This window comes from Rhea pennata, chromosome 10 (assembly GCF_028389875.1).
Source record: "Rhea pennata isolate bPtePen1 chromosome 10, bPtePen1.pri, whole genome shotgun sequence".
Classification (NCBI taxonomy): Eukaryota; Metazoa; Chordata; class Aves; order Rheiformes; family Rheidae; genus Rhea; species Rhea pennata.
The window spans coordinates 22,742,075-22,770,037 of record NC_084672.1 but is presented as its reverse complement, the minus strand read 5'-3'; the positions used below and the strand labels follow the sequence as shown (position 1 = coordinate 22,770,037).

Here is a 27,963-nt window from a genome sequence, read left to right as displayed (position 1 = left end):
ATGGCGGCGGGCGCGGGGTGTTCGGACCGCAGCTCGGAGCCGGGGCAGGCACCTGCCCGTGCTAACAGCCGGCCGGGCGGCGCCGACACCACTTCGCTCCTCGGTAGCGCCACAACGTGGCCTCTGAAGCGCTACGCCCGCTTCTTACCCCCGGCAGGCGGCGGCGACGACGAGCGAAATGGCGCCTCATGGAAGGTGAGAGGCGGTGGGGGCCGCCGCGCCCCGCCCTGCCCCGCCCCGCCCCGCCCCAACGGCTGCGCCCTGTGGCACCCGCCAGCGCACTTCTGTCTTGTTGTCCTGCACCGGAGTGTGGGTGTGAAGCGGGTGAGGGTCTCTGTGGTCAGTGGGGTGAGGAGGTCTGTGTGATAACTTGCAGAAGGTTTGTGGGTTTTTATTTATTTATTTATTTTAGTTATTTTTTTAAGCAATAGTTACCTTAAAGTTCAATGTGAAACTGAATTTTCTGTAGAATAATCTGTGAAAAATACTAGGCCTGCTCCTGAGCTAGCTTGCTTTGAGATAGCTAGAGTACCTCTGTACTGTAGTGCAGCCTGCAAATATGAAATTAATGCAAGAGTCAAGGGAGAATCTACTTTGTGAATTATTAACATAAACACTTCAATGATGTGGTAGTGGCCCACTTTTTAATTTTTCCTTCTTTAGAAGTATTAAAAAATGGTTGAAAACTATGGATTAAGTTCGAAGGGTTCATACAATTGCTTAGAGTAGCTGAATTCATATATGGAGTTCTAATTTATAAACCTGCTTGAATGCGCCTGCCTTCTGTGGGAGTGAAGGGCAGTTTGTATTACTGAGAAATAATTCTGTATGCTTGATTTCTGGCACCTGCATATTTAAAGCTTTTTGCTTTACACCAGGTATATGTAGATTCTGCACTTACATAGCTAATTTTTGTTTTTGGTCTCTCTTTCTAAAGGTTTTTGAGTCAAATGAAGAATCAGGCTATCTCATCCTTACCATTGTTGTATCTGGCCATTTCTTTATTTCCCAAGGGCGAACAGTACTGGTAAGTTTTTCTTTCGCATATGTAAAAAATTTCTCCATGTACGTTAGCATCAATCTTGACTTCTTTTCCCTTTTTAAGCTTCATGTTCTCTCCATTGAAAGGAAACTGCCAGTTTTATTTTGCTAATGGAAAATCTCATGTGGTGTTTGCTCTCTGTGTTTATCAGAATAATGTTAAATGCACTATTTTATACTGAAGTACAGTGTTCCTTCTAAGGTTCTAAAAACGTAGAGTAGGATGTATTACGTGGTGCGGCTTATGCTGACACATATGTTGGGCTTTTTGTTTTGGGTTTTTTTTTTTTACATGATTCTTCTACCTAAGCAAATAGATAAAAATGTAACTACAATTTGAAAATCTGCAAGATTCGCTGTAGAATCCAACTAGTCTTTTGCCAATAACCTATTAGCATTATGTTTTAATAATTTGATTTATCTTTTTTTCCCCTGTTGATGTAATCTCTAATATGTCTTACAACATTGGAGACACAACTACTACTTCAAAATTCTATTAACTGGCTTTGCTATAGCCTATCTTTCAGGTACTAAATTGTAAAGCTTTCACAGTGATGCCAAAAAGGTGAACAGAAACATTACATTTTTAAGAAATTGGTCTGATGCTGAGATTGTACTATTCCTCATGACAAAAAAAGGCCTGTGCTGGAAAGTGGAATCACGTGTGTTCAGTGCCTATCATAGATACACAGTGATAATAAGAAGTAGAAAATGTCTGAAAATGGTAGAAAACTGTTACAAACTACTGGAAAATGCTGCACTATTAAGATAGAGAAAATTTTCTCTACAGAATGCATGAGCGTATGATGTAGACTTAAATACATACGATGCTATAAATTAGCTTTTGCTGTACATCATAAAAGGTCTTAAACTTACAGAAACATCTTATAAGGAGGGAAGCCAAAGTACATTTGAACATTTGAATGGTTTTTTTTTTTTTTTTTTTTTTTTTTGTTTTTTTTTTGGACATTTGATTGACTTTATTGTATTGAACAGATAATTAATGAGCTAACAGACAGCTGTCAGTCTGGAGACCCCAAACGCAACTTAGGGCATTTGGCTGTCATACTTAAGGAGGACAAGTTGAATGTCCTTGAACAAGGTAAAAATGGAATGTGGAAAGTATTTTGGCAACTATGTGTTGAAAAAGAATGGTTAACTGAATTTAGTAGCTACTGTAGGCATAAGATAACTGCCTCTCTTGAAATGCAACATGTGGAATTACTGAGGAGATCTATTAGGGTTGTTGGTTGTTTCAGCTTCTAACAGACATTTGGCTATTGCAATGATGACTGCAGTTTAAGAATAATGTAGAACAGGGAGACAAGAGGTATACTAGATAAATATGACGGATGTGTGATACAAAGAGTAAAAAAATGTTTTTAAAAAAGCATTTGTTTCAGCAATGCTTCTACACCAATCTTGAGTCCACCACCACTGATACTGTGTTAGGTGTTAGAGAAAAGGTGTATATGTATGGCAATGTTTTTATTTTAAAAACTGATTGTCAGTTTCTTTGGATGTGGTTCTTAATTACATGTAATTAGGATCATGTTGCAGGTGCATTCTGTGCATGCAGAACTGAAATAGTGTCAAGTGCCCTAGTTTATATCACTCAGATCACTTTCAAACAGGAAAAAAACACATTCTACAGACATCTGCCCATATTCTGAACTAGCTGATCAGATATTTGCTAGGTTTTTCAGTGAGCCAAATATGTTTAAGAGGGAACTGACAGAGGACAGAGCTACGAGCTCAGATTTTACGGCAGTTGCAGTCTTCTGTTGGTTCCATCTTAAATGTGTTGGGTTTCCTGTTTACAAGTGATTTAGTTCAACACATGTGGCTTAGTTTTACTGCTTAGGCATGTTTAGCAGTTAGATATGTGTCCTCCCAGACAGACTTCCCTTTCCCGCACATGATATAAGACTGACATGGTGATAAAACACTCCCTTCTGGGACTATCTCAATCCACAAGTATCTTTTCAGCCTTTGAGGAACAACTGGCCTATTAAATAGGGAAGCCAGTATCATCAAATGGAAAAGTGATGCATCGGACTTGTGCTGAAAAGGATGGCTCAGGCACTGGTGCTGTTGGCCAGAAGCTGGTGTTAGCTGGTGTATGACTGTTACTGGATCTCTGAATGTTCTGGTTTTTTAAGTAGCAGGCAAAGGTGCTAGAAATCAGCTATCATCGTCTAAGGACAGAAGTACCAAGGTCTTTGTCCAGAGGTCTTTCAAGCTCTGGTGAAAATAAGTTTTGAACAGAAGGAGCAACTTAAAATGCAGTAGACTCTGCCAGAGTGTTTTGTTTTTTCTTTTTTTTCTTTTTCTTTCTTTTTTTTTTTTTTAAAGTCTAGTCTTGGTTTAGGCTTGAGACTAGGACGTAAACTGATCCTGACTGAGCATAACACATAGGGTGTGATCCATCTGATAAGAAGTAAGCATCCATATTAAGGATGTACTAATCTTGTAAAGTAGCTCTTCAACTATAGTTTTCCTGCCTTTGGGCACATTGCTTATTTCCTCCAGTCACGCAGTGGGACGTAAAAGCATTTCAGCTTCTAAATGCCTAAATGAGATATCTCATAACTTGACCACAAGTTTGTATAGAATAGCTGGCAGTAATGTCGGTATGTTAATTAAAATGGATATTCACATCTGACTATTACTATATTAACAGTGACTGGTAAGAAGTAGAGTTCATTAGAAGATAGGTTGTGAAAATCTTAAAATACATCTTTTTATTTTTCTGTGGGGATATTATGTTGGCTATGATGCATTATGCCCCAAACATTGTAAGATGGTAGGTTAAATAAAGTGTTTACACATCTGCAACAGATTAGTAACTAGGTATCAAAGAAGAGGGTTTTCTTTTTGTCTCTCTAGGTAATAGTGAAGCACTGAATTTGAGCTCAGCAGTGTCTCATACGAACTTAAGTGATGTCTCCCTGTGGTCTCCAGTTCCTGGGAGTTGTCAGAAACTGGTCACAATATTTAAACAGGCATTGCACAACCAAGCGCATATAGTCTTTGAAACTGTCACAGACCAAATCTTCTCACTGGGAGTTCATTGCAATGGATGTTTTGTCACAGACGATAATGTGAAATGCACAGGTTTATGCTCCAGAGGGAACGTATGAAGTTTGATAGTGCTGCAGATGGAATGATTCGGTTGATGTTGTTACTGTGTAGTTCATTTATTCTTGCTGGCAAGGGCCACTGAGTCTTTCCTTTTAAATGCCAAAATGTTCTCCAACAACTGCCTACTGCCTTACTTACTTGCAGTGGGATTCCCTGTGATGTACTTACAAAACTGTTTCTTGCTATGTAGTAACTACATCCTTGAAGTTGAAGTTTAGTCTTCTGATCCATCTTCTAATCCCTACTTTACAGACTCCTTGATGTGCAATAGGCTTCTAGTTCTGAGGAAGCTGGAAAACAACGATAGTTGCTTTGTGCCTTATACCTCTGCAAAGAAAAAGTGAGGCACAAGATCTGTGCATAGCCCTGTTGAACACTCCTTCCGAAAAAATTATTGTTAATTGTTTGGGGTGCCCATGCGTGAATTTCGTGGGACTCCCATTGACTGCAGCATCCTGGAGAAAACCGAATGATAGGTGACATTATTTTCTTTAGAGTGTACCATGAAGACAGTTTGTAGTTTACAGGTATTAAAGAATGATAGGATCTTCTCCTAGGAATGGTGTTCCTTGGTTTAAGTATGGTTGGTCTGGACATCATTAGGCTTGGTTTACTGTGGAGGTGCAATTTAAGTCAAGAACTACTGGATGTTTTGCACTAAATTTTAAATGATGTAAGACTTTGCCTTAACGTATTTGGAGGTGGAGGGGGAAAAAAAAACTACAATAAGCACTGCTTCTCAGAATCTGCTGTCTGGTTTGACTTTCCTGAGGCAATTGCTGTTGTTAGAAAAATAATCTTTTTTTTTTTAAGATTATAGGGCCTTTCTGGAAAAGTAGATATTTTTGTCATGGGAGAATATCAAGCAATCACCAATGTATGATTACAGAAATTGCAATCTGACACCAGCAAATATTTTCTCAAGTTCAGTATCTTATCTCAACCACCAGTTACAGCTATTGGTTTGAAAAACAAATGAAGAAGCCCAGCAGTGGGCAGTTATTCTGTTGTCACAGAGACCATTTCCTTTTCAATTGGAATAACTATGTTGTATTTTTGTAAAATTTGTGTGGATGAGTAATAAAATGACTTTTTCTTTTCTCCATCTAACAGTGATCCAAGAATGAACTGAACAGGTAACTGAATTCAGGAAATAACGTTAAGTGGTAAAAGCATCTACTCATAGTATATTTTGCAGTAGCGTTTTGTAGCAGTAACAGAAGAGCAGGAGCCTCCTTTACCTCCCTTGAGTTTTATTTTGAACTATTCTAAGAAAGGTTTAAAAACAACTCAGAAAAGTTCAAAAAAAATCATCTACCATCTGTAACAAAGAAAAGTTATTAATTGAACTCTTTTAAAAATGAACGATGTATTACTATGAACTCTTACCTCTTGTGGCTGGCAAGGCATGGAATATAGTAAAATCAGTGCATTAGTGAGTTCAGAGTATCTTGTTTTGTACCTTCTTTACCTACTTTTCTTTACTAAGATAAAAGTGAGAGTACATCTATTCAGTGGTGTGTTTTTACAAACACTTTTTTTTTTTTTTTTTTTTTTTTAACAAAAGCTAAAAAGAACTGCCAGCAAGTTCTGCTTTATGCTGATAATATTGTGGATGCTTTTTAAAAAGTCCAGCAAAATGTCCAAGTTGTGTACAAATCTGAACTTCAGACTTCAGCTGTTTCGTGTTTCACATAGGAATTTCTTTGTTTATTTTTCTGTAGTAAACATTAATGTTAACTGAAATAGTACTTGCCTGAACTCAGTACTTGTCAGTTTAATTTTCTGCAAAACTAATCTCAGTGGGCCAACATTCTAGTGAAAGCTCCAAATATTTGCTCTCTTAGTGATTCTTCCCTGAAACGTTTTCATATCCAGTGATGATTTATGAAATATTAATATACATAAATTATTTTCTCTAGCATATGCTCCAGTTGGTGTGAAGACAAGAGGAGATAGCTTTTGTATGAGTTATTTGCTCAGTGAGTGCTTGTTTAGTGTCTACCTTTCAGCTATGCTCAGCTTTTACTACATCTCCATATGCACACAACTAAGGTGAAAGATGTATTTATTCAGAAATAGATTAATCCAACCATCAATGAAACAGAGATAATCTTATCCATGCTAGGAAAAATATTTAAGTGTTTCTAACTTTAAAGCAAAATACTTTCTCTACAATGGATGTATTTAAGAAAGTAAAAAGGAAAGAATATGTGAAGCAGGGGTATAAGAAACCTTCTATTTTTCTTAAAGAATTGTAGCTATTTAGAGCCGAGTAAGGTGAGACTATGACTCTTTTATGATCCATGTCTAAGGGGAATATTTATGAAATATGTTTATCCTACAGTTAAAGTTTGGTATATGGCATTGATCTAGGGAAGTATATATGAGATATAGACACTTAAAGAAAAAATTGGGATGTCTTGAAGAGATAAGTCCTGCAAAGTTTAGAGTGCCTGATCTGTTTAAAATACATATAGTAGACAGTAGAGTAATTTTTATGAGCCTTAAAATAGTAGGATATTTAGTGAATTCCTTTCTAACAACTTTTTTGCTAATGGAATTTGAAAGACCATTTTCTTGCCAGAAAGAATTCAGTCTCAGCACTTATTTTAAATCAGTCAGTTTAGTATAATACCTTGTGCTGTGTATGGTGCTGTGTGGTGAGGTGCTGTAGCTTTGACACAATTGGTTATAGTGTCTGAGAATACTTCAGAATTGATGTTTAAAGCACAATTTCTTGGTACTGTAACAAATAATTGTGTATAATTTCAGCATTTCCATCAGCTGCGCAAAGAAAACAAACTGTTTTAATAGGTAAACTGTTCTTGGGAATGGGTGTATTTCCAAGATTGTTTAAAACAATTCTTTAATGACAGTGCCAGAGACTTACTTGAATCTGCCTTAATAAGGAAATAACTGCTTTCCTTTAAAAATAGAATCTGCTTCTTGTGATCAGTCAAATGGAGTGAAGAAGAGGGTAAATGGAACTTCAAGGAGTGAAACGTAAAAATCCCTAACGCATAATGCAAATGAAAGTGTTTTGTGGTTGGTTTTGTTTTGTTTTTTTCCTAAACAAAGTTCTTAATTTGGAATCAAATTGCATAACATTTTTAGGATATGTTTTCGCTGTAGTGTGGCCTGCCAGACTATTTATCTTGCAATATAAGAATCTCATTCTTGCACACTGTGAATGATAGGATTTTAACAGGAATATCTCTATGGTTTCTCTGGCCATTCGTGGCCGTACTATCAAGATGCATAGTGTTATGCGTACCACACAAAAAGCTCTTATTTCCTCTTCTTTCCTTCGTTCAGATCAGCACATTGTGAAAATCATACTTTGGTGTTTTATTGGATGCAATTAATTCTAATCCTAGAATTCTTAATATCCTACAAATTAAGCAAATGGAAATTGTGATGAGGTCTTATTAAATAGGATGAAATTAATCCAGAGTAATTGATTTGTGACCTGATCTTCTAAAGTGTAGACTAAATGACCTTAGTACCCTCCTGATTCCCTCGTGACTTCTAGTAAGCTAGTAGTGCTAAGGATACGGTAGATTCTAACCTCGTTAATTAGGGTAAGTATCAGCAGAGGAATTGATGTTACTGATGCTCTCTGCTGTGCCTAAATCTTTTGAGATGATATTCACAACAGTGACTTGAGTGGTCAAAGGTCCCTGTGCAGTAGATAAGGACATTTAATACCTAGGGAAGTGAAGAGATTGCTAAACTGTTCTGCTTAGTCATAATCTTTTGGAAAGCTATAGGGAAGTTCTTTTTTATAAAAGGTCCCATGATTGGTATTGGAAAGTGTAAAAGAAATTTTGGTTTTATTAACTCATTCAAAACTAATTCCTAGTTCAAAAAACAAATTTTTTATTATTATTTCAGCATGTGTTACTGAGATGAATATTTTGGACAAGCTGAATATCTTTCTGCTTCAGTTTCCCCATTTATCTTGGATATAATGATACATTCCTTTGTATAATCTTTATGTGCTGATGGTTGTCAGCAGTAGAGAGATTTAAAGGGTTCTAATATTTACCATTCTCTTCTCTAGTTCTCATAAACTCAACTACTAGAGCAGTTTCTAAAGAGTTATGACAGGTATTTATGAAATATGTTTATCCTACAGTTAGTTTGGTATATGGCATTGATCTAGGGAAGTATGTATGAGGTATAGACACTTAAAGAAAAAATTAGGATGTCTTGAAGAGATAAGACAAAGTTTAGAGTGCCTACAGAAAAGTGCTACCTGGAAAAGGGTGCCCAGATCCTTATATACCTCCAGAAAGGGTCTAATCTGTAACCAAACGCTTAATCATCTTTTTTAGTAGAAGTGTTTTATAGATCCTTTAATCACAGAAATTCAAGCAGCTTGTATCTCTTTGTTTTATCAAAGGGTAAATTGTATTGACATAATCATCAACATGTCTGCAGTGCCTCCTTCTACCTTTAAAATATATTATCAATAGGCAGAACATATTAGCATCCTGTTCACTGATTTCTGGTCAAGTTTCATTGTCCTACAAGGTAACTGAAAATATGTATGTATTTTTAATTTCTTTTTATGAAATTTCAAGGTTTGTCCTGAATTAGGAGCTTATTTTTGCAGTCCATTCTTTCAGGGGACTGTAGTTTGTACCCTTCAGGGGAAGCTCTTTCTGGAAAGCTGACATCTGGCAGCATGTGCTCCTGCAACCAACACTTCTGTCTCACGGGTGCCTCTGTGTGTCCTGTATTTGCTACTTCACTTGGCTTTCAAACCCCTAAAGAGACAGTTTTCTGAGTTTAACCCCGATCAGTTCTTTGGAATCAAACAAGCTTAATAGCAAGATTTATGATCAGGCTTCTAAGAGATTATGGATGAAAAAATTACACACAAAAAGATACGCAGGGCTTAACAGCTGGATGCTTCTTTAGTTGTTGTATTTCCCTTACTTAAAACCGCAAAGTAGCGAACAGCTGTTGAGTCGCTGGAAGAGGAGTCCAACCTTCCCCAGAAAATGACCTTCCTAAACCTCTTTTGCCCTGCAAATGCCCTATGAAGAACACTGTTTGTTGTGCTCCCTGTTTGTGTCTTTGTAGCTTGTTTGGGAAATGGCTGGACTGCCACAGGTGCCTCCCTGGAAACCGAGCGTGGCCTTTTTGAGTAGGAGATTGCTCTGTTTTCTGGGAAACTGCTGCGTACCGTGTTGCTCTCCAGCCTGTTTCAGAAAGGTGCAAGCAGGGCTACTTAGAGGGTGCCTCACTGAAGTGCTATGTGTCAGAAGTGTTGCATCTTTAGCTAATACGGTCCTTCAGCAGTGTGCTGTGGACAGAGTGCTCTGAAATGCCAGCAGTACCAGGGAGCAGTCCTAAGCACGAGTACATAGGTATTTGGCATACATATAAATACCATTATTGCTACACCAAACACACATAGGTTACATGCACAATACATTACTCCTGTAATGCTTGGATGCAACATATTTTGAAAGATACACTTTATTGTCTTCTATAGCTTTCTGTGGCAAAACATCCTTCAAAACAAAACTAATCCATACTGAATATCTGAAATATATTCTGACCTGTTCAGAGTGACCTACTAAACTTTAACAGCAACTTGAACTGGACAGAAAACATTGGAAGTACGTATTATTTACTGATAAGCCATAATACCTCTAAAGCTTCCATCTGAAACTTCTACTTTAGAGTTGCTGCAAAGCTTTTGGCAGGACTGATTCACAATCCATTTCTTTTTCTTTTTGGGTAGGTCAATCAGTGAATGTCTATCTTGGAGTATTAATACTGTAGTTCAGTATTCATCATGAGACTCATACATGAGTCTAGCTTTACTGTGGCTTCAGAATCTCAATGTAAAATTACTACTTGTTGTTGTTTTGTTCTTTGTTGATAGTTTGGGTATCTGTTCTTACAGAAATCAAAGTAATTTTTAAAATATTTCAGAAAAGTGTGACTTGCATTCAAATAAAATTTGATTTGGACTGGCAAGGTGTGCTATGCTACTGTGATTACTTCTACAATATGACAGCGAGAGGTTGGCTTGGTGCTGTTGCACTTGAAGTCTGTCCTTTCTGCAGATGTCTGTCTGCAGGATCAGACTATGTGCTGAGGGAGGGCTGTGGGCACAGCACTGGTAGGCTGTGTGAGATGCTATTCCTCCTTTCTGGCTCTCTATTTACTGCAAATGTCAGGTGTACCTCTAGCTGCAGAGATGTACTCACATTTGTTGCCTGGGTTCAGAACTCTTCTGGTTCTTTAAGTAATAAGATGCTCAAGCAGGTCTACAATCAAGGGCAAAGTGTTAAAAGGCACAATTGAGAGTCTGGGTGGGAGGAAAAAGCGATGGGTTTGGGTGGCAATGAGATATCCTGGAGCTGGATGTGCCCTGCCAGAGCTGCAGAGGATTTCATGGGTTTGAGGATTGTGCGGTGATTGCAGCTGAAAGTACTGGAATGCAGGTGGTCTCAGGGAGAAGAAAATGAATTGGTTTGAAGGAAGCACGTGAATTGAGATCTTGGTTTGGAGATAGGGAAGATAGTAAGAGCTGGAAAGTATGAGACTGAGGATAAATAGTTGGGTCGTAATTGGCATATAAGGTTCTGAATGCTAAAAACATTTCTGAACATAAGCCATAGAATCAAGACGTCTGGCCATGCCCTAAAGCTGTAAATAAATGGTAGCATAATTCCTCCAAAGGAAATGAACTTGTATATTGAGATTGTTGTAACTTAAACTTAAAATTCACTCCCTGTAAAGCATTTTGTTTGTGTGTATTTTGTTTAAGTTTTTACAAATATCAAAAGACCTTCTGATCAAGGATTGGTTGGAAATCTTGTTCAGAGTGCTACTGGCTGATTAACCCTCATCCAGAACTGGGGTCAGTAGTGTTGCTTTATATGTATCAACACAAAAACACATGATCTTTGGGGAGTTATTTCTCTCTCTCCAGTAGAATACAGAGGCAATCTTTGTGGTTGAATGACATCAGGGGACATGGTGGTGAGGGCATGCTGAAAAGTAGCAGCTCAAAAATGTTTATCAGTGGTCGGGACCAACAGATTCTCAGCATCTTTTCACTTTAGTGCTATAGCATGGGCTTTACAATTTCTGCAGCTGGGTTCACCCATAATTTAGTTCTTTAGCTCCTTTTCCTTCCATACCTTCTCTTGCAATTGCAATTAGCCTCATGAAGGAGGAGTGCATGACTGGAAAGGAATTGCATGTATCTATAATCAGTCTACTAGGGAGCCTCCCAGATAGCCTTAAACTCTGTTATGATTGCTTGCTGCAGTGTGAAGCTTGTGTATTTTGGAGTGAAGGAATTGTTCCTCTGTGGATACTTCTGCAGAGCAGACAGCTATTCATCATCAAAATCATGTTTGGAAATTCTGACTGTTTATTCAAATTCTTTGTTTAAAAAAAATCTTAACATACAAAGAGCAAGGAGTTGATTCATCTAAGCAATGTTGCCTCTAATCCAACTGGAGTTTGCTGCACTCCTGCTGCAGTGTATGTCAGTGTATCATACTCTGTGCAGTGTGTGTTAGTACATCTTTACATTTATACTTCAAAATATTCACCTGCTGGAGTGGGACTATTCTTTCTCACTTCTGCCAAATGTAAAACATCTGAAGGATTGGGAAGGGCTAAAGGAATAATTTATTTTCTGGTTATTAGGAAATTGATCTTAGAATATTACTGATATGGACATGAAAGAGATACTTTTTTTCCTAATACAGCTGATCAGAGGAAAAAATGAGATTTTTTTCTTTCTAGAGAAGAGATCTGACTGCTCTTCAATGCTTAGGAACAGATAAGCAATAAGTAAAAGCTTTTCACAGATCAGTTGAGTCTTGGGCCCTTTCTGTACCAGTTTCTTTATTTTCAATGTTGGTCACAAAAAAAGGAGAGGAGGGGAAAGTGGAAAGTATCACAGATGAGCAAATGTTTTCAAAAGTACTTTAGTGTATTTGACTTTCAGTGATAGAAGAGTACGAATTCCATGGGTCAGATGTTGATAAAAATCCTGCCCTCAACCTCTCTGCTGTGATGAGGAGGCTTCTCTCCTCTACCATCTTGCTTCAGTTAGCTGCCAGTGTGATCCTGTCTGAAAAGCACTGGGGTATTAATTATTAAAAAAATAAAGTTCCTTTGATCTCATCATTTCCTATGAATGTGCATTCCTAGTCTGTATGATATCCAATTGAATCCTTAATTCATTATAGAAGGCATACATCCCTTCTAAATGGTCAACTCTGGGGACAAACCATTATGTTTGCACTTCATCAGTGTATTATAAGTAGTAGCTAAAAGGGAAGAATGTGTTTGTGGGTGGGTTTTTTTTTTTGAGTATTGGTTATAATTTAAATAGGCAGAGTACATAATGTTTGTAATAAGAAATATTTTACTTCTTTATAACCTACTGTCTATACACAGTTCAGATGCATTTAAAAACATGTATGCTGAATGAGTGAATCCAGAAAAACTGATACAAACCAATGTAGTTGAACTGTCTGCTACACAAACTAGAGTAATATATATTTAAGAAATGTTAAAATATGTTTAATTGCATGATCTTTAAGCAACACATTAACACAGAAAAAGGTTATTTGTTCTATGTTTGCCTATCACCATATTTGAGGTTTCTAGATAATATGGTAGAAAAAATTTGTAGTACTAGGCAATCGCATGCAATATATGTCATAGCTAGGCCTCGTTATTCAACAGCTTCTTAAATGCAGAAATGTAAAAGCAGAACAAAAGCATTTCCCAGTTAGGGAGGGACCAAGCAGGTATAAGTCTATACCAGCTTTATTGGTTTCTCTGCCTGATGTGAGGTGTGGTTATGTCTTATTCTGGTTCCAGAATATTTGGGAAGAACTTTCTACTTCAGCTTTAATCCTCTATAGGACCATGAGAGCTTTAATATCTTTATTAGAAAAATATGAAATAGTTTTCCTTCAATGTAGTGTTATTGCAACTATTACCCTGGAGAATAACATAAGGAATACATGCATAATAGAATGCTAATGAACTTTTATACCTCCAAATCGTAAACATTTAGGATCTTTTGTTCCTGACCAGTTCCATGTTGCCATTCTGTCTATATTCCTGATTAATCTTATACTGCACCTATCCTTGCAAGGACAAGAGCCCAATATTGCTCAGCAAAGCCCAACTCTGGGCTCAAAGCCTATGTTAAGAAGGTGTGGATGTTATGTGCAGTGACCAAAGCTATCCCTGTTCTTGTCTTTTTGTTTGTTTGAATTATAATCTCAGAACATTGCCATCCAGTTTCCAGAATCTACCCTATAATTCCTGGATGTTGACACAGATCTAATTCACTAGCTTTTGAATAATGGAGCAAGTGACAGATTTGTTCTGGTCAGTCTTCTTGTTGCCCTGAATTCATTTATTTAACTTCATATGCAGATTCATAATTCTCTTGTTAAGAATGAAATAGTTACCATTGTTATTTTACCCATCTCAAGCAACCCCAGCTTTGCAGACTGAGGCAACATGCTAAAAGCCATGAGGAACAGAATGGAACTTCTTAATACTGCGCTGAATTGGGCTTATTTGCTGCTTAAAACTGAAAATCTAGAGGATCTTGATTGTAATGTCAATTAATGACATAAACAATTTAACCATAAAGTTCAGTATGAGCAGTTCTGCAGATCTGAGTTTGTCTGTAACTTTTCAGATAGCTTGCTTGTACCAGAAGAGCTCTATTGTATTGCTTGAGTATTGCACTGGGATATTCCTTTTTGGTTTAGCTATTCTTAGTTTTGTATTTGTTTCTGCTTGGTAATATGGAATCAACCAGGGGTACAAAAATAAAGGAAATACTTTGTGCTTATTTCTTCAGGTAGCTAATTAAAGTTGAAGTTAAATTTCAATTAATTAAATTCTGCTCTTGGAACTGAGTAATTAAAGTACGTAAGTAAAAATTGCATTTTTTTTTTCAATTTGTTTTACCTCAGAGAAAAGAGGTATAAAAAGAATGACAAACTGGGAAATGTTAGTGAAGTAGTTGATAGGAAAATTAAATGTTACCTGCTTTTTATGCTCTTTTTGAAAACGGTTATTATTTTAAAGAGAAAGTTATTTTTCCTTTCTCTATAAGACATAGAAAATGTTATAAAAGTAAACTTAATATGGAAACAGCTGTTTATTAAATAAGCACAGTTGGTATGTATCAGAAACAGTAAGTATTTGAAATGTACAGAGCAAGCGCTAGGTGCCACAACTTAACGGAAGTGGCCTAGTTAAAAAAAAATGGGATATTAGAATTGCTTCACTAACAGCCTTTTGAGACTTCTCAATGGGAAGTCCCACTGGAAACCAGAGGGAGAAGAAGTGGCAAAGGCAAAGTTACCTATGGCAGGTAGTGGTCCTAGTTCAACCCAAATAATTTCCTAGGTTAGTTGGTTGTCCAGTACTCAGTCTGAGTACCTGTCCAGCATAAATGGTTCTGAGTTGGCCTACTTATTTTGAGGAGGTATGGATATTCCCATCAGTCTTGGCAAGTTAACAGTAATTTTTCAACATTTACTACTTAAAATTGGGAAAATCAAGTCCTTGTGCTGAGATGGAATTCACCTCATGTTGTTTGTATTTGTTTCACAAAAATAAATACACACTTGTTTTATTGCTTTCCAAACAATGCTACTATTTACTCTTCAGGTCACTTGTATAAACCACAAGGATATACCCTTCCTGGAAGGGACAGGGTTGGTTGGTTTGTTTGTTTTTGCCCTGCTTTATAAATTCCAGTCCTAAATATCCTGTCTTTATATCTGTTCTGATTAGGGAACCTATCTCATGCCCCATTCAACTGCTCTTGCTCTGCCTTTTTTCCAGTTCTCCATCTTGAATGTACTGTAAGCTATACCTTACTAATATAATTTCAACTCTGTTTTTTCCTTGCTTGCTTCCTTGATGGGCTCCCTTAAGCTGTCAACTATGGCAGCATGAACACTGATAAGTGTTCTAGATTGATGTGCTTTTAAAGTACCCCTTTAAAGTACTTCTAATGTACACAAATCAAATCTGCATTTTGTATTTTGTACAGCCATGTACTGAGAACTCTTTGTAACGTTTATGCACAACTAACACTAATTTGCTGTGGTAGATGCCACACTACTTCTGTGATATTGACATGACTGAAAGTTTTGAGGTAAGGTTTTGCTGTTCACAATCGTTAACCTAACTTGCTAATGCTTTTCCATATTCAGCATTAAATAATATTCTGCAGCCAAATTCTGCATCGCTAAGAATGTGATTAGCCAAATATCAAAGTAATATATTATACTATGCACTTGAAATTATTACGTGTGAAGTGCTACTGATTATTCTAGAAATGTTCTAAGGGTGCTGCACTCTTTTCTGAACCTGCTGATCTCACCTTGAACCTACTGATCTCACCTTGTTCCCAATGGGACTAATGATGAAAATGAGTTATGATGTTTGAAATATGTATATTCCTCAGGAGATTTACTGTTTAAATTTAAGAAAATACTTAACTGTGGGATATTGACATGCTGAAGTGGGTACTCTGTGTTCCTAGGAGTTCATAAACTTAGCCTGTACAGGGGCTATCAAACTGGTGGTAATGGTAGAAGAGAATGCTCACAACAAGTGAGGTAATGCCATGCTACACACAAGGATCTCTTCAGTTTTTCCTTCCTGACAACTGTAGTGCATGTCCTCGATTTTCTTTCCCTAATTCAGACTTTCTAGTTTGAATTGAACCAGAGGTGAAATTTTAGCCTGGAAAGATGTACCACTGTGATTAAACTCATAAGCTTAGTGAAGAAATATGTGGCAGCACCAGCCTTGCTGTGGATTAGTTACCTAAATTAGCATCATCTTAGTCTTATACCATGAATCCTATGCCACTGAATCCTTCTTCTTAGTGTTGATTTCACTCATATTTTGCTCTTCTTAGTAAGGCTAATCATTAAGTTTTGTCAAGGTCTGCTGCCAGTTTTAATAAGAAGCTAAATTTCACTGAGGCTTTATCAGCTTTCAGTGTATTTGGTCAGTGAGATATTGTACCTAGTTGGGAGCTACGTGTACTACATGGCTCCTTGAGAGGTAAAGAATGAAAATAAGTATAAAATCTCCTGCAGCAATGTGGGGGCTACAACCTTTCTGAATTGGCAGTTGAGTTGAGATAAAACTTATTGCAAAGTCAGTTTGCATTACAGTGTTATATTTACGGCAGCTAACTTGCTGGCACTTGCACTGATTTGGTTTGGGAATTGTTTCTGGATCTATCATATTTGTTTGTAGTTTCTGCTGCCTTATTTTTCTGGAGTTATTGCTTCTTCACTTGTTTGTCTCCAGGACGATGACTCTAAATTGGAGAGGATTTTGTCTCTAAATGGAAGGAGGATGTCTTCAGTGTGGTGGATGCAGCCTTCGGCTCTGCTATTTCAGCAGTCTAATTGCATTGTGTATTGTGGCTGTGGAATACTGACTTACCAAACAAGATGATCTGTTCTAGGGAGAGATCTGCCATTTGACATTTGTCCCTATTGGGATCCAAGTTCCAACTCCTGTGAGAGTAGAGGATGGCCTGGCACTTTCCTTGTGTCACAAAGTGAGGTTGCCTTATTCTTTTGACCTTGGGGCCTTTCACATCTTAGCAATTCCTACCTTGCAGCATTTTGAGCACATTCAGTGCAAACAGACATGCTATCAAGTGACTGCCCTGTCTTAACTTGCTGTCAAGGCCTTTCCAGAAACAGTGCAGAGGGAAATTTTCTCCCTCCGACCTTAAATCTTTGGGGGCTGATGCTTCCATGCTGTTTTAGCATTCTGGAGTTATATAATAGTAAATATCTGCTCAGCAATGAGTTCTTGAGCCAGTTTGCCTTCAGTTCCACTCTTCAATGTTTCTTAGACATCCCTCTCGCAAAAGCCCATTTCAGTTAGGGTCCACACGCAACTGCTGTGTGAGGCTGTAGAGCCATTGTTGGCATCTTAAAAGGGCAGTGTCTTACTGCAGTGACTTCTTGTACCAAAATAAAATGGCAGATGGCTTCCCAGCCTGTACCAGCATAAGACAGATACTGACTCTGCAAAAAACATACAGCTGGTGGTTCAGGATGGGCATGACTTGTAAATTTCTTGACCCTTAAGATGCTTACTGAAAGCAGCCAGGGCCAGCCTGTGAAAAGTCACAGCAATTGAAAACCATTATTAATTCAGATAAAACAGAAGTAAAACAGACAACAAAGAGACAATTACTCCCTGCCCTTAAATTTCACCTCCCCACACCCTTTCCCCCTTGCCTCCAAATTTGTCAAATGACGACAGATGGCAGACTGTGGAATAGCTTGGGAACTGCACAATCCATTGCCCTGCAATGTTTGTATGATGTTTTCAGTTTCCTGGGATAATTTTACAAAATGCTAAGCAGTCTGCTTGTTTGAAAAGACTAGCAGTTAACATAACTGAAGTATAAAAATACCAAGTTATAAAAGCTGCTGCTTGTTTACCTGTATTCTGTCTGGAGAAGATGCCTGTCTGGGTCTTAGATAAGCCAACTACTCTCCCATTTTCTAGGTTTGACTGCCCTCTGCTGCCCTCTGAAGCAACTTCATGGGATGTGGAATGAGAATGTAAAACTCTGTTGCAGTTGTTTCATTATGCATGTCGAGGACCTTCATACACTGTGAAATATACATAGAAATTAAGATGTACCCTGACATAGTGTTGTTGCTTGAGCTACAGATTGTAATTTAATTCATAACAAGATAAAAAAATATGTATTGGCAATTGTATGCTTTCCATGTAATTTTCTGTTAGGTTTAAAGATAGTAAATTTTTCAGGTTTAATGAAAAAATATTTTCAAGTTTGTAATTGACGGCTATTTCTGAAATCTTAAGTACCAGCTCTTTTTAAGTATGTGATAAATATTGTTGGCTGGCTCTATGGGAAAGCTGTATCATTGTAGCCTGGAATTCACAATGACACATGCCTCTTCCTTCACTGGTGGCCCCAGGAGGCTCCTTGGGCTGTGTGATGGGAGGTCACAGGGAAGTCTTGTTACGTTTATGATAAATACCCACAGATATGTAAGATGGATATACATACAGATGCAAATAAGCTTTATGAAGGATGAAATTATGTTAGGTAACTTGAGCATTTACTTCTAAGTGTTGCATATTACTGATCAAGTAGTTTGTGTTCTGCTTAATTTCAGGAAGGCTTTTCATTAATTGATTCCCACAAGTGGCTGAAGGTAGTAAGAAGAGCAGACTGCCTGCTGTTTGGGGCAAAGTCAAAGGTCTGTAGAGTTGCTTCTTTCTGTGGAAATCCACAGAGTTAATTATGAGAGAGCAAGAGATTCTTAGCTGTGTTTTACATTCTTAAATACTGCGTATCAATCACTTTGAACTGCATATACAACATCTCCCACACTGGCAATTTTAAACATTTCTTTGCTTGAGAATGTGTGAAAGACAGGTTAGTCTTGTACATATTCCTGTTCTGTCTCAAGCTTACCATTAGGGTTACATCTCAGAAAACTGGTATTTCCATTTTGGCACCTCACTTTGGCCACATTTCTAAACAAACAATTGGTAATTTCTGGCCCCTGAGGCCTGGTACGGTACTGTCTTGTTAAGGATTCAGGCATTTGGTATTGAAGCTAATGAGAGAGACCTGGACTTTTAGTCTTCCCCTCAGATCTCAGGAAAACTGATTGATTAGCCTTTAAATAGTTAAATGTCACTTACTTGTGCCATTTAACTAATGTATAAAATCTCAGTTTTCTTAGTTTGTAAATGATCTCTGGGAGGCTACCTGTTCAGCTATGCTAAGCACTTGACAGGTTATTCAGGAAAAAAAAAGAAAAGGTGGTTTCAAAATGAGAACAGCACTCTCTGTTCCCCAATACTTTCTAGTTTTTTTTTGTTGCAGGAGAAACAACTGCCTTCAATTTAACTATCTGTACTTGAAGAGAATTCATCTCTAGGTTAGAAATGGGAATTCTGGGAGGAGATTGTAAGTCCCTTGTTCAGTAGCTGCTAGAGACCAATTTTAGCTCCTGCTCTAGTTCACAGGACTATTAAGGCATAAAAACATCAAAACATCCCAAGTATTCGAAGTTGTTCTAACATTCTCCCCCTGCCAGAAACTCCTGTGGGAGGTACAGACTGGGTTCCTATAATTATAGATAACTGCAACATTAAAGGTAGCTGAAAAATGAACCTATGCCTGTTTACTTACATTTGGATCCCTTATCTGGCTAATTATACAGTTTTATATCTTTCATAAAAGATGATACAAACAAAACCCTATGGTTTGCAAAGAGGAATGTCTTGCTAATTGTAAAATATAAACAGATGTGAGGCATAATAAATATTGTTCAAATAAAAAGTCGTCATCGCATTTCAGAATAAGCCTAGCCTGATAGTTGAACTAGGAAATGCAAAAATAATATCTCAACCTATTTTAATTTCATGGGTTCTTGTAGCCTGAAACCAAAATACTTTTCCTCTCTGATTTTTGTCAGGTTGTATAATAATCTGGAGCATGGGTAGAGAAGACTATGGAGATGCTGCAGTAATTAGTTTAGATGAATCAGTAGATTCAGTTGTTAAAACCAGTTCCCCACTACAGTGTTAAGGGACTCTGCTGCATTTCAGAAGAAACATAAAATCAACATCACAATCATTTTGAGGCTTGAACAAAGATTTAAGGGACATTTCACTCAGTCTTAAATGAAGTCAATGCATCCAAATGCTTGCTTACCAAAAATTCTCACAACTTAAACTGGATTTAGCGGTATTACTGTGGTCCTTTAATACAGTTTCTCTACTTTATACATTTATAAATGGTAGCTGAAGCCATCCCTGAAATGCTGACAGTGTGTGTGTATATAGTTTCTGTGCTAATCTTTAAAAACACTTAAGAACATTTCAGGAAGCCAGCCACAGCACATAACTCCCTATGTTTCATCTTTTTTAGATATAAGTACAAAGGGTACTGTAAAGCAAAGAGTCAAGCATAAGGAAGAAGCCATTTAAGCAGAGGAAAGCAAATCACCTTTCCAAAACACAGTTCTTAGTTGCCTTGTGCACTCAAATATATGGGGCATGTGCAAATAAATATTTTACTGGCTGTCATTTATATTTTACCCTTTTGCTCTTTGTTCTCATTCTGTTGCCATTACTGCACTGGTTTCTGTTATTTCACTGCTTTTTTATTCTTGTTTTCTTTTACTCCTTACCTGCTTTGCAACTACAGAGAGTTTGAGTAATCCATGTCAAAGAAACATCGAGGTTAATCACTGGGTAGTCACTGGAGGTAATCTCTGTACATTAGAAAAAAACTGTGAACGTTAACAGGTTTTCGTAAATAATTAGTATGGCATTTTTGGTTTAAAAAAATTTTTGATTAAATATTCTAACAGGGCCAGGGCTTTATGGACTCTTAGATAGCAGAATGAATTTCTAAACTGTATTTTGAGAAACTTAAAAGTATATTTAAGAGAGAAGGACGTGTAGTGTGGATACCTTTCAGAGGTATACTACTGAAGTTGAGATGTACTATCAGAAGTTAACTTATTCAGTGAAGCATACATGTATGGCTATGTAATTCTGAAGCCATATCTGTTAGATCTATGCATGTGTCTTATCTGAAACAAAAGGCTGCATGGCTATGATTGCCCTTTATTGCTGTCTGTCTCTGATAATCAGTGATCTCATCATATTAGTCTTTGACATACTCTATGAATGAAAAACTTTTTTTTTAATATAAAAATCTGCAAACAGTACCAAGACAATTTACAATATTCTTGTATTAAGCTATTTGTCTTCATGCCATTTTTACTGAGCCCACTCCCAGAGTAGGAAAATGTGCAAATTCTATGATCCAAGTGATCTCAAAGTTCATTAATGCTTTAGCTGTTGTGTAGCTCCGATGCTATTGCCCAGTACTGACAGTTTATGCTAAAACTTAATGCATGTCTTAGTTTAATTATTACTACCTCTTTTTCATAAAGGAAAAAATTCTCTAAATAAAACTTACTGTTATTTTTAAAGTTTAATCTTAAATGTTTAACAGTACTTACGGAAAAAATAAAGAACAGTACAACCAGCTCAGACTGGGGATTTGGGGATTTTAATGGTAACTAAAGTACATGTCCTTTCAAAGGTCTGTGAAAGGAGTTCAAATTAAGGTGCAAGTTAATTTTCTCTCATTTTAATGAGATCTTACCTGTCTGGCATATCCACAAATCAGTATTCTGTTATGAGAAGTGACTTACTTGCCAGAACATCTTTGCCAATTACAGGAAAAGTAACGGGGCACTCGTAAAAGGAGAACTGACTTTTTCCCTTTAAAAGGCATTAGAACAAGCTTTTATGCTTACAGTGCCCTGAAAGCTGCATTATGTGTTTAGGCATGTCGTGCCTAAAAATCATGTAGGCACATCTTAAAATAACATGCATGTAAACATACAGACTGTGCCATGAAGAGCTGGCTCATCCTTGAGACAAAAAATCTTGAAAGTGAAATATGTCCTTTTATTCAAGTAAGTCTAGGCATTTAAAAAAAATTGGCTTTCTTAATCTCAGGAAGACTCAAATAAGCCAGGTCAATCCAAGTAAAATTTGCACTTTTCTGGTACCTGAAATTTCAAATGTGAAATAAGGTTAAAGATCAACCTGAAAGTCCCAGTAATACATTCTTTAAATGAGAGAGTGTTCTATTTGTATTTGCCTTATGTCATGTGAATGTGCTTAGCACAAGCTTATGATGCACCACAGGCCTTTCAGCCGTCCATCTTCTGTGCAGTTTGCTGGCGTTCAAATATCTGAGGAAATCTGTATTATTATTATATAGCATGACAACCTGTATTAGAGGTTAATTGCCTGCTATTTTTGTATGGTTTTTAGGAATTTCACTACTTGAAGGAATTATCTATTTTATCAAATAATGAAAAGATGCTCTCCATGACTTTGTGTTACTAGTGTACATAGAATCTGCCACATTTCACAGTTAAGGACAACTCTGAGTCTGACTAGCCTGATGGCATCACTATCAGAGTAGTAGACTTGTAGCTGTTTTTTTAGTATGAACATTTCCAAGAGAAGAGTTTTTCATTTGCACAGTATCTCTTACTAAATCATTTTGGTTTCTCACACACTTAATGATCTGTGTTGGCTTCTGTTCAAGGAGCAGCTGCACTCATTTGGATTTCTAGACTGAATTTGTGTATTTAGATACGCACAGGCAAATCAGGTAGGTAAGGCTGGACAGTAACATAAATCCTAAATAGAAAGCAGTTTTTGTAATTTTTGGCTTAGATTTCAAAATTTGTTAACTTGTGCTTCCTTTAGTGCCATTTCATTTTTATCATCAATAGCTGGTCAGAGTTGGCTTCTCATCTTAGCATATTACTTGGAGCAGTAAGAACTTAATTTCCCTGCAATATTTGTATTTTTAAAAAAGAATCCTGTTGTCATGGCAAGTCTTTTTCACATGGCTAGACTTCTATTAGCTGAAAAATGACTTTGCTTGCTTACCATTTCATTGGCTTTTACTTATTTTTGAAGTGGGAATCAAATGTTCTTCTGGTTTAGCCACTGGGATAGACAAAGATGCAACAGGGTAAACAGATTTCTTCATGGTGCAGTGATCCAAAAACTATTCTTCCTAATGATAATGAATAGGAATTTAATTAAAACAGTTTGAGGAGATGCAGAGTTAATTAATTTCTCTTTGCTTTTGAGCAGAATGAATGCCGTATGTTCCGTGTTCAGTTTGGTGGAGATTCAAAAGAACAGATGCTGGAACACTGCTGTAACTGTGTGCAGAAACTTGCAGAGTATGTCCCAGTTCAAGTAACTGATGAACAAAGCCAGATGCTCTATCAAAGTCTCAATCAGCTGGCTAATGGTGAAAATCAAATGAAGGAGTCTGAACAAAATGCATCCATACTATATACAGTAAGTAAGAGCACATGGACCGGAAAATAGAGAAATAATTAACTCTTAGTGTTAGATCTGTAAATGATACCTTAGTGCATCTTTGGCAAAACAATCTTCTGCAACTGCTGGACCCATATATGAAAAATGAGCAATAAGTCCTGCTAAGAACAAGTAACAAAGGCTACATCCAAGGGACGCTTGCCAACTCCCAAGCAGAGAGGGGTGTAATTTGGTAAAATAGTTAGATACTTTGTGCTTAGGTTAATAAATATAAATAGGGAATGGAGAATAAGAGCTGAATTGCCTCCAAGAAAGTTCAGACTTTCTTAAGTGTCCTTCATCTAAGACTGCTGGGAAGCAGCAACTGACAGCTAAATTATCCTGTAAAAGAAAAATAGTCAGAGCCATTCAAGAAACTAAGAATTTTCTCCCTTTTTTTGTTTGCCTACTCCTTTGTTTTGCAGTCATAGAAACTGTAAATACAATAGTTGCATCAATTTTTAGCTTAACCTGATATATTTTAAAGTGATTTTCAGGGTAACAACAGAATGTTCCACCTCCAAGACAAAGTCCTTAAGCAATTAGAAAAGATGAGTAATGTTTGAGGGTGACCAATTCTTGAGTACATACTCTTGGGCATCTAGAGGATCACATTTACCAGCTCTCAAAAACATCCCTGCAACTAACTCATCCAGGAAAGAAGCTCTTGGGCACACGATAAAATATTGAGGACCGAGCCTGAGTCCAGAAGGGGAATCTCAAGAGTCTTCATTTATCTCATTTTCAGAATAGAATCTGGGCAAGTCCTGGCATACTGGACAGTGGAGTCTGACTTGGTAAAGAAAGTAGGGAAAAATACATTGTTAAGTTGACTCGCACCATTTCCCAGAGGGTGCATGAAAGATGACCTTCAGCAGCTGATCTCCAAGATTTATGGGTTCAGCTTGAAGCAGATTGCCTCTCCTTTGGGCTTTGCTCATTTCCTGATGAGCTAAAACAAAGAATGGAAGGTAAATAATTTAATGGCAGAATGCTATTAAACACCATTAGACAGTCATATAATTGTCAATTATGCTCTCACTCCAAAAGTTGGACTGAAAAAACTCGCTCTGAAAACAGAAATATGAACCTGAATCACTTTTTTGGTTGTGTGACCCATAAGAAGGAAAGAAGCATGTTCCTAGAATTTATTCCAGTACGTAAGTAGTTAAAAAGTTATCTTGGTTTAGACATGACAGTCTAACTGTAGGCCCACGTTTACTTTAAAAAGTAAAGACTGAACAGATGTACCCTCAGGTTTCATAAAAAGATGCCTTTTTACTACATAAGGTAGCTGAGCACATTCTCTTCCTGTTATCTCTAAAAATGGAACTACTATCCTTCTTGCACATACCCACACTCCTCTTGCTAAGAAGCCTTTATTTGCATTTGCTGTTTCCAGCCAGATGAGCCTTTACCAGATTCATGCACAAGCCTTGGAGAAAGAAGATCTATAACACAGCTAGCACAGGTAAAAATCTAATATTTAGATCCAGTAACTTCATTTCTCTGGCATAGAGAACAAGCAAGCTAGCTTGTACCCTGTAAACATCTGATACATCTTCATTGAGCAACTAAATGATTTTTGTCAGTGTTCTAGTCTGCAGTTTCCTGCAGTTATAGCATAACTTTAAAAATATCAATCAGTTACCCTTGACTTGCAGCAAAAGCATCTGTATGTAATTCAACTGACAGTTTCACTAAGAACTTGAGGGTAAAATGGTGTTTAAAACTAGTTCGATGTTTTTTTTTTTTTTTTTTTTTTTTTGTATTGTCAAAATCACAGTAAGATGATTGAGGAGAAACAACTGTACTATTTTTTTTTTTTATTATTTTTATTTAAGTTGTCTTAACTTAAAAGGCTCTGGGGATTTAAACAGACTTACCAAACACTTTGTTTCAAGAAAGTGGAGCTTTCCGAGCTTATCTCAGTGATGACAGTTGTATACATGTCCTGCTGCTCAGCTACTAATAGTTTTGTTCTTATCCATGTACAGATCTGTGGATTATATTCTAGTACTTCCACTTATGCTGAAGCATGATGATAACTTGCAAAAAATTATTATTAACATGCACTTAGTCTGTTGTTAGATCCAAAACTTATATGCAGTTTTAAATAATTAGGTACTTTGAAATAAAGAGGGCCTGAGTTACTTGCTTTACTGCAGTACATTAAGAAGTCACTAAGAAATCTGTATGTACACGGTAACATGCAGCTGAGTTGAGCAAAAACTTAAAAAGATCTGTTACCTGTCCATAGCTTGGGGCTAAGAAAGCAAGCTAAAAGTCTGACACCACCTTAAAATGTATTTTCTTACAGCTGTCTTTCAGCACTTAGTACACTTATCTGCAATAAGGGCAGATGGGATTTACGGACAACCTGAGTGGCAGCCTCAGGACTATCTCAGACCTTCCTGATAGCCTGGAACAGATGGAGTTAATGACAGTGGTTGCACAGGGCACAGTATGCCCTTCCTATCCTGGGCATAATTTAGATCTGTGTTCAATGTTCAGTACAGAGTAATCAAACAAGACAGAGCTTGCCTTAAGCATCTGTATTTTTTCCACAACTAAGCTCTGCTTTAAGAGGCACTACCAGAAAAGGTAAATTAAAAACCAGCATTAGAAATTTAGCTTTAAAAATTTTGTATTGTTAGGTCTAAGTGTAAGGTAGATATGCCTGATTCCTGCTTCTGATAGAAGCTTTCTGGTACTGAGATTTTTCTTTGCTATACACATTCATCCATTTCTCCTTTGAACAAAGAGCAAGTTCCTTGGCACAAAAAGATGCCTTAATGTAGTATTTTTCTATACAACATCTTCTATTTGTTTCTCTGCTTTTTAGTCAGCTTAATACAGCTGTGCTCAGAGATGGTGTTTCCCATCCTCTGGCCTACAGGGTTGCAATACTATTTCTACTTCAGAGATATATCCTTTCAGCTGGCTTGTATCCTGGAATTTAAATTTCCCATTTCTGCCACCTCAGGAAACATTTTCTGAGGTCTCCATTCAAAATTTTAAAGTTAGCAAAGCTTTACTTCAAGCAGTCTCCTTTTAAAAAAAATTTATATATAGATATATATATCCAGCAGACTTCAATTTGTAGTTAAGGACATTGTTCTCTACTCAGGACTATGACATGAGCTAGGGGAAAAAATAATGCAATGTGAACCAACAATAAGATGAACAAAATACAGAGATATATTCCCCAAATGTTACTGTGACTAGGCCATCTGGCAGTTGTCCTATACTGTTACAGGTTTAAGCTATGGAAGCTAAGGCTTGACTTAACAGTTTATAGCAATTTTGACTTTTCCAGATGGAGAGGTCTAGTCTACCCTGCATCTCCCAAATCAGTGCATCAAAAAAATAGGCCAAACTAGGCATTTGAAGTTCCTTAAAGCAAGGTCCAGACTATTGTTAGCTGTTTCCCCACTCCCAAGTAACACAGCAAACATTCACCGTGGTCCCCAGCTGCCGCTGGGTGTCATACTTCATTATGAAAGTATAGTTTCAGTAATTCTACTTTCCTCTCCCAAGCAGAGTATCCAAAAAGCATCAGTACCAACTGATGCTTCTGCTATTACAACTTTGGCAGAGATAGGCTGAGAAAGTTAAAGAGTGAGTGGGAAGTGAGGGCTATAGAAGATACACAGCCTAAATGCTGATGGAAAAATTTTGGTACACAAAGCCTCAGAGACATTAATGCATATTATGAATTATGCAGTTTAGAAAGAAAGAGCAGCAACACTGGCTACAGTAGGGCCCTTAAACGGTGAACTTGCCCTTTCTTCAATATAGCTCACATCCAACAGGGAAAACCTGCAGCCAACCAAAATAAAGTTTCAGTAACACTAGTTCAGATTGTTGTCATAGTAGCAGCAACACAGAAAGTGTTTAGGAGTTGCCCATCAGTCCATTTGACTTGTGCATTTCTCCAGTGTATCCAGTGGATGAGAGCTGGCATGTCCTACACATAATGGAAGGTAGTCACCGCTTCCTCAAACATGATGTAGTACTATCATCTCCCACTTCGCTGCTACTAGTTTTATATTGAAAAATAACATGATGCACATATTTCCCCCCCCATCACCACAAGAAACACAGGTGGGAGAAGGGTTTAAGTATAGATGAAAGTGATTTTTAGGTTTTAAAAAGCCTTTTAATTTACTTATAAGAGACATCTTCCTAAATTAAGGTCTTAGAAACTGGAAATGCCAGACAGTTTGTTTCAAACGGTATTACATACACGTTATAGAAGATTCTTTTTTTGTTACACAAAATGGATTCCCTATGAGGAAGAAGTCTTTGCGATCCAGGAAATTACCATTTCTGATTGAAATAACTGCACAGTTAAGAATTCAAAGTTGCATAAAAGCTGTATTAGAATTGGCACTAAGTATCAGGAAAAATACATACAATTTCTGTATATATGTGATTGAAAGCATTCAAACAGCATATTAACAAGGTAGATGCATCTTTATTAAATACTGAAGGGGAAAAATTTGATGTAACTGAATTGTTACAAAACCCACGTAATGCTATCTTTTATGTACAAGATTAATACAACACCTTTGTTTTTACTTTTACAGTCTGTGCTGAAATCAAAGTATGAGCTCCCCCTTGTGTATCGGCATTCTGTGTGGAGTGCACAAGAGTTGGGGCCTTTTATTCGCTTATGTCTTATGGATCAAAATTTCCCAGCTTTTGTGGAAGATGTGGAAAAGGAATTGAAAAAACTAACAGAAGGTTAAGAAATACTAACTTGTTACTACT

At 37.1% G+C, this 27,963-nt stretch overlaps 1 protein-coding gene across 1 annotated transcript; it reads left to right on the top strand.

Annotated features, from left to right (window-relative positions):
* On the top strand, nt 1-27,941 carry REC114 (REC114 meiotic recombination protein). The gene is made up of 6 exons (XM_062584052.1): nt 1-195; nt 938-1,027; nt 18,414-18,497; nt 22,951-23,166; nt 24,590-24,658; nt 27,780-27,941. The coding sequence occupies exons 1-6, from the start codon at nt 1-3 to the stop codon at nt 27,939-27,941; spliced, it is 816 nt and encodes a 271-aa protein (XP_062440036.1).
* Nucleotides 27,942-27,963: the final 22 nt, after the last annotated feature.